Genomic DNA, 10,979 nt, shown 5'->3' on the forward strand with positions numbered 1-10,979 from the left:
GGAGGGAGGGTGGGGAAGGATGAACGTCGAAGACCCAAACCCTAGCCCTAAGCCTAACCCAAAGCAGGCAGGAGGCGAGGAAAAACAAGAGAGAGTGGAATAGAGGGGGAACAGATCGAGTGAGGAAGAGCGAAAGGAAGGCAAGAGGGAGGGAGGGAGGAAAGAAGGGAGGGAGGGAGGAAGGGCCATGGAGCATCCTGGGGGTGGGCAGGTCGTCCCCGGTTCCCAAACGGGGGGAAGATGGCGCGAAAATAGGAAAGAAGCCAGGAGGGAAAGAAGGAGAGGAAGGGAGGTGGCGTACCTCCTTCTTGAGGGCAACGGCTTTCGCCTTACTTTCTCTCACTGCGTCCTGCAGTCGAGCCATCTCCAGGTCGTTGCTTGGAGGGAGGGAAGGAGGGAGGGACGGAGGCCCCGGGGCAGGGAGGGGCTCCTCCTTCCCTTTCTCCGATCCTCCTGGGTTTTCTTCGTCCCCCCTGGGCCATTGGCTTTCGCTAGCGTCCTTCCCAACAATTCCGGGCGCTTCCGTTCCCGCCTCTGTAGGAGAGCCGCGGGCATCCTCCTTGCCCCCGCCATCGCCGCCACCCTCCTCCTTTCCTTCCTCCTTCCACCCCAGTTGCCTCAACTCGTCCTGCAAGTCTGCGGCGGGGACAGGAGGGAAAATCAACGGATCGGAACGGGGTCGGCTCAAGGCGAAAGGGGCATTGGGTGTTCTTCCTCCCTCTCCCTTCTTCCTTCCTCTCCTGTTCGCCTCCTTGCCTCACCCGCATCGAGCACCCCATCTGCGTCGAGGCGTTCGTCCAAGTCCTCTCCCCCTTCCTCCCCTCCTTCCCCTCCTGAAGCCCTGTCGCCCTTCCGGGTATTCAGGGCATCGGACGCCAAGATGTTCGTCTCCGTCCCTGTTTCCTCCCCCTCGCCCTCAGCCGGGAAGCCCGGGCTGGAGGGAGAAAGAACGCCCAAAGCCAGCTTGCGAGGGGCGGTGGCAGGCACAGAAAGGGAGGCAAGGAGCGTGTCTGCGAAGGAAGAAGGAGAGGGGCAAGAGTGGGGGACAGACGGCAGGAGGTTTTAGATGCTACTTCCTGAAATCGCCCCTTGATGCACATTCCCAGGTTTTCCATTTTTTCTTCCAGTCGCTTGAATAATCCTCGGGCGTGGCGCATTCCTGAACAGTTCCAACCCCCCGGCCCTCCTTACCATCTAGTGCCTCCTCTCCCCCTAGGGCAGCAAGCTCCGCCATTAACGATGGGTCTCGACCAAAGTCTTCAAGAATCTGGACTGGATCCATCATCATTTGCTTTGTAATTCCAGGAAATGAGGGGAAATAATGGACGGGAGAGCAATGGACAGGATCGTCTGAGACTAAAAGCATAGCCTGGGGTCAAGCGTGCACAACACTTGGAGGGCGTGCTCAAATTCCACACTTGTACTACAATCCTTGCATCGATTTCATCACGTCACAATCAATCACGCCAAAATCTTTCATTTTTTATCCCCTTCATTGCATCTCCTCCCTGCACGTAAGTCTCTCACCTTCAACAGCTCATCCTCATCGTTCTTCTCCTTGCTGACCCCGTTGTCCTTTTTCCTTCTACCGAACATGGCCTCTTTCACAGGGCTCCTTGTTCCTAGAGGCATGAATGCAAACAGATGAAAAATATACATAAGTTAGACAGGAGAGGAGGGAGAGGTCAGTTACATGGAGGCGGTGAGGGGGAGGGGGAGGAGTGGGGGAAAGGAGGATGGATGCCTGTTTGTTCAAATGAGTAATATTTGGTTTCACCATCAAATGCTGACACTACGAACAGGCTATCAAGAATTTCAACACGTAAAAATTTTCATTCCATGTCCATAACCAACGCAAGACACGCTCAATCGAAAATGTACAAGAGATTAAACTCTCCTCGAGGGGTCTCGATGGGATGGGGAACATGGTGGCGGCGGAACGTCAGCTGACGTAAGCGATATGATGGAAAAAGAACCAATGACGATGATAATATGATGGAAAAGGGACCGATGATGATGCGATATGTTGGAAAAGGGATCAATGTCGATGACGATATGGTGGGAAAGGGGTCGATGACGATGATGATATGATGGAAGAGGGATCGATGACGATGATGATATGATCGAAAAGGGACCTTCGCTTGGCAGGTGGGCGCAGGGCCGTCACCCCTTAAAATATTTGTCATTCATGATTAGTGGCAATGAATCGTAAGTCAGTCATGACTCATGCATAATACTGCGCCCGCCCTACAGGATCGAATCTGTCCAAGCTAAGGGGGTTCGAAGGGGGCCTAAATGCGAAGGACGAACTACGGGTGCCCCTTCGCGGGCTTTGGGGCGAAGCCCCAGGCAATAATACATTTTGAAGTGTCGAAAACGCATTTCCCGGTCAAAAATCGGAAGCCCACGTATTTTGTTAGGCCACCCATACTAGCTCAAGCGTCATTCATGGATGAAATCTCACCAATGATTGGTGACCCTCATTGGTGACCCCTAGTAGGGGTTACGACCCAGGGTGGGCGGCGCTGGGGCTGTGAAATGTAGGGAGCTAAAAATAAGCCAGGCTAATCCTTCTCTGACAACCCCTTTGCGTGCTTGTAGGTATTTATCGAACCTCAAGATGTTCCACTCCTTGTTAACATAGATAGATGAAAGAAAAATGCAGTAGAAATCTTCTCAAATTGCGGAAGTTGTCATGAATCTTGCATTCCCTGTGCCACATGCAACACAGTTGTTTCCGTCATAAGCGACATTCCACGCATACGTAGGTGAAGATGTGGCTTGACTGACCCAGTCATTTGCATTGCCGCTTGTCATCGAATCGTCCGGGGGAGGGGTGCCTGTACTGGATATCGCCACAACTATTCGCCTAATCGCAACTCTTTTGCTGATCCTATGCACGTGTCACAAAACTTGTAGTAGTCGTAGCTGGCTACGAGGTATGCGCGCACCGCTTCTTGTACGTGGTTATTATCCCAAATACACTCCTGACTTTTTACTCGATCTTTGTTTGTGGGGACAAATACACACTCCCTTTCAATTTTTTTTCCGTTCTAATCTCTTTGCCATGTACATAATGTAACCCGGAAAAGTCTTATTAAACTTATAGCATTTCAATTCCACGTTTTTGGAATTTGTTAATTGCATAGAAAAGCGATCCATCCACCCAACGCACCTACGCACTTGCTGTGGAATGTCTTGTTCGCAATCAAAAGGGGCATTCTTAAAATTACAAAGAGACATGAGGTGATCGACAGGTTCTCTGCATGGTAGATGAAGCTCTAGTGGAAGTGGCCAGGACGTGAACTTATTCCAAAATCTCGCAGGTAATTCTTGACTTATCCAGTCACAGTTCTCGTACCCAATCTCATCCATAAAGTCATAAGGTACTCGTTGGCGGCTGAAACCTTTTCTCATCTTCGCGAATGAGTCCTTCATTTCAGCCTCTGAATTTTGAGTCCTTTCATCGACTTGAAAAGCATCGTAAGAATAACCTTTATGTCCACAAATTCTCTCAAAATGAACCGCCAGCTCCCCATTTACAGATGTTCCTGCTGTTTTTGCCATGTGGACATGTCCAAATATCCGGGAGGCGCTGATTCGGGAAGAATGTTACGATGCTTTTTGGATCTCTTTTGAATAAATGGCCAAATATACAACTGCTGCAAATGCTAAAAGTAAGAAGAGCCGATAGGTGCGTTTTAGCTCGTGAGCTTTTTCCATGAGATGGAGGAAGTGCGATGGTATGTCACTTTTTCCTGTGTTATAGATAGTATAGATAGTATGATGTGGTGTATCGCCGTCACATGAGTCGGGGATTTCTACGCCAACAGGTCTTATAGAGAATGGGAATGCAGATAAACCAGTATGATAGCAGCGAATAAATCAATGTCCCCGTCGTCTTTTTACCACAATTAATATTTTCCCAAAGGCACTGATCGACGCTAGCACGCTCACATTTCTAGAACAAGGTTGTGTGACGGGGTGGAGTGAGAATGGCGGGGAAGTGTAGCCCCACTAATCGCAACGCTTTACTAAAGGCTGATTTTTTTGTCGCAAAGCACACAATCTGACGAGTAAAAACTCCAAAAAAATAAAGGATCAGCGTCCCATGTAGAAATATCTTTGTAATCATTACATGTATATAAAAATATATTTAGCGTGAGATTGTCTAGGGCGCTTCTCCCTTTCAAATCCCACCACCCAACACCCAAAAATAAACGGCCCTCTTAACGATAACGGCTCTCCTCTGTCTCAGCGGCTAGTTGAGCCTTCCGAATGAGATGCTGTCGGAGCGGTCAACCAATGGGGTCAAATGATCGATTACAATTTTTCCAATGAGCGGTAGTGTGACCGAGTCAAGACCGATCACACCCCAGCATGGATCAATTCTACCATAGCATGGACGCATTACACGCCAGCATACACCGATAACCGGTCTTGCCAAGAGGTGACCGATCATCGGTCACCGATCTCACCTATCACACCCCAGCATGGATGGGTCACATTAAAGCAAGTATTTATCACACTCCAGCAAGTATCGATTATATTCTCTGATTCATTGCTGTAGGGGGCTTGTATTGCTTTACTCTTGCCATTTTGTTGTTGCTGCTGCTGTCAAGACACTCGCATACGTCTTCAAGAGCCATCCAGGGATATGATACAAAGGGACTAACAGGGTGGGCCCTCCTCCAGCTCGCACTACACGCAAAGACACATACATACATACATACATATATACATACAGACACATGCACTTCGTCCTTCTCGTCCTCCATCTCTCACTCCCTTATCCATATTCTAAACGGTCACCAACTTTGGCTATGCACTTTTGGTCGTCCCACACATCCGGGTCGCCTAATGTTGATATCCTCCGTCTTCACCAGCCCCGCGGCTTCGTGTTCAAGAATGACTCACACTCTCTATGTCGTACCATGCAGTTATAGACAGGAGCAAGTTGGCGGAGGCTGTTGACCCCTTCCAGCAGGGCCAGGCCCTTATCCGGCGGGCGGCAGAGGTAGTCCAGGCGCTGGGTGTGGGGGAGTACCTCACCGTCCTAGACTAGGCTGATATTGGAACGCTTCTGAACAGCCTATACCGGCCTTCAGCGGCGCTGCGCTCGCCACAGGAGGGTCGCCTCAACCTTGACATCGGGGCGTCCGCGGCGGAGATGGCCAAAATAGCCAAGGGGAACAACGCGGTGCAGGTTGGCTCGGCCTTCGTCCGCCATCAGGTTGACGGCTACCGGGAGAAGCTCCAAGGGTGGGTGGGGAAGCAGGCTCTCCGTGAAAGGGGTGGGGTGGTGACGACAGGAGCGCCCCAACCCGCGGCGAGGAGTGGGAGCCGGCGGAAGGGCTCTACTTGTGCCTCGGAGGTGAGCAAAGGCCCGCGCAAGCCCAAGAGGAGGAAACAGAATGTGGGCGACGTTATGGCGATAGCGCCAGCATCGACGACACCGATGCCAGTGGGTGGTAGAGGCGATAGAGCTCCCCGGGAAGCAGCACCACAAGGTGTGCCTGACGGCCACACCCAACCTACAGATGAATCCCTTCGGGGAGGGTAAGAAAGCAGGGATGCCTCACCCGATGAATGGTAATCCGTCGCAAGAATGGCGGGGATCTACTCCGGCAGATGAAGGTCACGCGCTTACTCGAGGAGATGAATCAAGTGGTTGAAGGGGGGGACGCGAGGCCAGCGTAGAAGACTGTCTGGACGGAAAAGCTATACTATTCACCCACGCCCAGTCGATTACATCTCAGATACACCCTTCCTCCGCTGTTAAGGTGTGCCAAGCCAGGATATCACGTGGCAACTGCCCACCTCAGGCTTCCAGCTTGTGGGGAGCTTTCATAAGGCTGTAGTAGCGCATCTACAACTTCATGCGCGGCTCATGTCAGCCAGGTCCCCGCGTGCTGTCCTTGAATTTATCTAGGGCCCTGAAAAAGGCGCACATCTCCCCTAAGTGAGTCCCTGCTTCCTGCCGTTGGAATCTTCTCAAACCTGGAAAAACGCCGAAATCTCCCCGAAATGAAGTGGCCAAGGTTCCTCCGCGGCCCGACCTGGTGGCCGCATGGTGTAGACGATTAAGTCCCACCACGGCTGCTCTTTTTCCCCCGTGAGTGGGGGCACAACGCAAAATGTTTTCTGTACCCAAGTTTCACTCACTAACTTGATTGAAGACCAGGCAGGGCGACCTTGCACGCGCTCCTTGTCGAACATGAGGCCTTTGGCCAAGTCTGGATCGGAGTAGACGCTCAAGGCTAGCTCGACATCGACAGCGAGGAGACATTGCTTCATCAGCTGCAACTCCATGCTCGTCTTCTGGTTGTTTGTCCGACGATAAGGTTTGCGGATCCGAAAGCGGATGGCGGTCTCTGGCGCGTAATTATGAGGCGCGCCTCCAGTCCATCACATGAGATGAAGGGGATGACAGGGACCATCCGCCGAGTCTATCCATCTTTGCAATGTACGAGACGTCCACCCTCCGCGTAGCAGCTTTTGATGGACGCCAATGCCATCTTCATGCAGTCGTGGTAGATTTTTGTGCGGAAGGTGATGACGGCCTTTGCCTCGCTCTGGGCGGTGGAGGTCTGAAGGTCAGGGAAAACCGCGAAGAGCTCACGTGTGCAAGGACGGCGAAGGATGTCGCTCTCGAAATTCGCAAAGCCCGTCAAGCCAACCTTGGCTTTGCTCCGCCCCATGGCATCCAGTTGGGTGCCATCCGTGAAGGGAATAAAGGGCCAGACGTACAGGTCCACTCCCTCGTCGTCCTCAATGCCTAGATCTCCCCTGACGTGGTCCTCCACGTCCTCCTGCGTCTCCAACCACCACTCGCCCGATCAAATCTCGTCCCGTGTCGTCCCTTGACGCGGATGGTAGTGCATCTTGGCCAATTTGGCGGCGAAAGGACTGTGCATTAATGCCCCGGCACCCATCTCCAAAGGGTCGCGGTATGCAAACTGCAAACTGTCAGGTGCATCACAAACTATGTCACGGACGTGTTACTGCATTTTAAGCTTGTGTGCGTGCACGGTTGCCATCCTAGCCTCTTTTTCTACACTGAGTTTACTTAGAATTCCCTTAAAAGTGCGGGGAAAATGGTTGGAAATAGACATGCCGTCAAATCGTGGATGAACGAGAGGATGTCATCCGCCACACCCGGCTTGATTCTCTTGTCCAGCACCAGATTGAGGAACTGGTATAAGTGAAATGTACCGAGGTCGTTACTGATGCGAGGGCCGTCTGACGCTTGTCCTTCGATTAGCTTTTCGGTAATGGCCTTCAGCTGTTACCTCCATCTCTTCCTCCTCCTCCTCCATCTTGTCCTCTTCTTCCCCCCCCTCCTACTCCTCATTCCCTTCCTCTTCCTTTTCTTCTTCTTCTTCTTCTTCTTCTTCTTCTTCTTCTTCCTCTCTTTTCTTCCTCTTTTCTTCTTCTTCTTCTTCTTCTTCATCCTCACTCTCTCATTCTTCCCCCTCCACCTCGCCAGCTCCATAGTTCCCAGAAAGAATGTCGTCTGGAGCCGATCCTACTTCTGAGTCCATGCTTCCCTGATTTTCTTCTTCTGTGTGACTATCGTCACCTTCACTTCCCAACCTCCTTTTCGTTTCTTTACCAGGGTGCATAGCCTTGGTGCGCCTACTCAAGTTTGCGTATTGATTGCCAATATACGATGCCTCAAAGCGCCATGGCTGACCGAAGTCGTCCTTTCAGCCACACATATTCGGCTTTGGTAACTGGGCGGAGTTATTCGTGCGAGTGGAAGTGCACGACGGATTTGTGTTCACTGGTGTATATGTCCAAGGGTTCAGGTACACCAGCACAAGAAGCGTGTGAAGTGCCTCTTTTGTGGTCCCATCCTTTTATACCACCCGTACCATTGTTATGGTAATGAGCCATTCTCATCGACGGTGCCTACAGGGAAACGTAGAAATGCAAAAGATACCTTTCGAGCGATCGTGACTCATTGGGCCGTTACCTTCCGTTTCGGAGTAACGGTTTCCCGAACCTCCTCCCCGAACCTCCTTCCCACTTCCTCGTCCCTGTAGCAACCACTCAGCACCTACTAAGTTGTAGTTTCTTGTATGCCTTGCCAATTTTAGTGTGGGTACTGTTCCCTCCAGCTCCCACGCAGTACTTACTAAGTACTACTGTGCATGCGCTTTTCCAACTACTAGTAGATAGCATGTGTTTAAAGTGCATTTCAGCTGGCACTTAACAATCCCAACACACTGACAATTATCGAACAGGGAAAAACTATGGAGGACTTGACGCAAGTGGCTGAATACCTCTGTTTATGTTCAGAGCAAGAAAAATGAAACTTAGCGCCTGTCCATCCTTTTTGCTATAAAGGGAAATGCTACACACGTGATGGCACACAAGATCATGAAAAGCGAGTCTCTTGGAAGGATTTTTGTCCCTCTTTTTCACTCATTTATCAATGATTAGTGATTCTCATTGGTGACCCCTAAATTGGGTGACGGCTGTTAAAAACGGATTGTCAGGGATAAGAGATAGATTAGGAACTGTGTGGTAGGGCCCCAGAACACCGGGATAGGGCCGGACAACACGAGATAGACCAACACAAGATCTCATTTGTGAGGCTTTTCTTGGGAGACCGAAGAAAAATGGCCATTTTTCTTAAACATATTCGTCTTGGAGTTCATTTAACATTTCTTCATTTTCGTTGGGACAGAGCGGTAACAATCCAAGTCCGCAGTACAGTGGTGCGTTCATCAGTCTCTAGACCCGTACTATTTCGAAAATGAAAGCGGCTGCAGCAGTAGCCTACCCAACCAAGAGTAGTATGAGGGCTTGTGATGGAGATTGTCTGCATGCAGTTCCTTAGGCAGAGACATATTCCAGACGTGAAGTAAAAGCAAATTGCTGCCCAGCTGGCTGCATCTTGTCTCAAGCGCTCGGCCAAACTCCAAGAGTCTGTTGTAGGTCTGAGGCTGATTATTCAGATTCAGGCTGGCTGAGGGAAGCAGCCAGATGATCTTACTACAGAACGGCCTAACAGTATTCACGTAATTTACTACATTATCAGCAAATTGCTCCGCTGTAATGTTCAACATCGCATCGTGGAGGACAGCGCTCAGGATGCACAAGTCCCTTTGATAAGTTCCCTCTAGGTACTGCCCGAGGGCCTCCTGGGATGTTGTTGCGCCTGTTGCCGTGGGGAACTCCCGATCGCGCGCGAACTCAACGGGTACGTACTCGTATGTCCACGTGCCGTTAGTAGCAACGTCGACCACGGATAATAATGCAGCGTCGCATCCCGCGCAGTCTGTGCAGAAGCCTCTGAGGCCAAACACAACAGGGCCCTCCAAAGTTTTGTTCGGCGCAGTCCACACGGTCGCCCGCGGTAGGCTGTAGTACTCGAGGAGTCCACATCTTTTCCCAGTCTTCACAGTCGTAGGCTGCTGACCATGCATCTCCTTGATTGGCAAATTTTGTGAGAGACGTTTCATGGTGGAGTCCCCTGCCAACAGGATATGACGTGGCCGTGGATGGTGCCGGCTCGAGATGCCAATAAAGTCGTGCAGCTTAGACAGCGCATCGCGGCGCTCTCCGTCCTGCAGCTGCCAAGAGGTGTAGTTTCCAATCCAAATGCCGCGATTGTGGAAAAGATGACACTGATCGCTAGCCAATGCTTGTCCGCCTAATAGAGAGACGGCATCGCGGGGAGCAGCTTGCCAGACTACCAAAGAAAGTACGGCAATGAGTATTGTGATGAAGCAAAGCTGCGACTGAGGCGGCTTTACCATCTTCGTGTTGACCAGGGTGTAACTCCCGAGGTTTGACACCGCCCAAGACCCTACACATATGAAATATAATAACATGATGCACAAGCTTTAATACGGAGGGGATTATAAGATGCAGCATGACATATTTCACCATGTTGGTAGTGGATCGACAAGATGGAGATTGCGCAAAAATCGTCTCAACTACGCATGCCATCCTCGAGCCGGGGGAGTCATCTCATCTAGGGATAAATAATGAGGGACACCAGTCATTGGTGAAATTCCATTCATGAATGACGCTTGAGTATTTTTAAACACTCAATGAACAGGGACTGAGAGGCATGGCCGGGGCCCATGGAGCGAAAGACGTTGGTATAGTAGTACTGAAGATTGTAACCGTCGCTTCAAGGCTTGATCTGAGCGTCTAAGCGCCTTTTTTCTTCGTTATTTGAGGAAAAAAACTTCCTTGCAGCTTGGCTTTCCCTTCATATTTGCTCTTTATCCTACTGTGTGTGCCCAGATCTTCTCCCCGTTGTGAGCAAGACACAGTATTTCCACTCGATCACTTTTTCGCCAATAAACCTAACCATCGTCATAACCCCAGCCTCGCTGAGCTTCTCGGCGATGCATACTACAAATGGTAGGAACGACTCGTTCATGCAAGTGATGTGAACATTAAGGTCTCCCCCGTTGCCGCGACCACTCAAGCACCTGACCTCGTACACTTTGCGTCGCGTGTGAAGAAGGCCAAGCATAGGTCGAGGTAGACGATTCAATTCGAAATGGTTTTTCCTCGTGTCCTAGGGCGGGTTGGGGCCCTCCTCGTCATCACTCGTACCGCGGGTGTAGGCAAATTCCGGCTTTCAAGACCCCCAACGTGCTCTATATCCTCATGTTCATGCAAGTGATTAAACTTTTACAGGGATTGCAGGGGCCGCATCCTTTCAGAGAGCATAAGGTCTGGAATAGCAGGCAAGGGACCCTTTGCTCGTCAGGACCGTTGAAGACAGGATAACACCACCTCGATCTTCCATCAGCGCCCATCACCATGACATCGATGGCTCTGCCAACAAGAAGCACACCTAGCAATGTTGCCGGGCACAGAGAGGGCGGAGGTAGAGGGAAGAACGAGCTACCCAACACCCCATCGATCTTCTATCGTCAATTCTATGAGGCAAGCACCCGGCCATCGAAAGGTCATGAGTGCGAGTCGTCAACCGCTTGGCATAAAGC

General features: G+C 50.9%; 1 protein-coding gene across 1 annotated transcript; it reads right to left on the reverse strand.

Moving 5' to 3' along the window:
* Positions 1 to 304: 304 nt before the first annotated feature.
* NGA_0709520 (uncharacterized protein) lies at positions 305 to 1,622 on the reverse strand (the record flags this gene model as incomplete). The annotated part of the gene is made up of 4 exons (XM_005853644.1): positions 1,528 to 1,622; positions 1,192 to 1,291; positions 762 to 1,010; positions 305 to 636 (listed from the first exon to the last, which is right to left on the reverse strand). Coding segments are annotated over exons 1-4 (750 nt in total), but the record flags the coding sequence as incomplete, so codon positions are not given.
* Between the last annotated feature and the right edge of the window lie 9,357 nt (positions 1,623 to 10,979).

This window comes from Nannochloropsis gaditana (genome assembly GCF_000240725.1).
Source record: "Nannochloropsis gaditana CCMP526 unplaced genomic scaffold scaffold798, whole genome shotgun sequence".
Classification (NCBI taxonomy): domain Eukaryota; class Eustigmatophyceae; order Eustigmatales; family Monodopsidaceae; genus Microchloropsis; species Microchloropsis gaditana.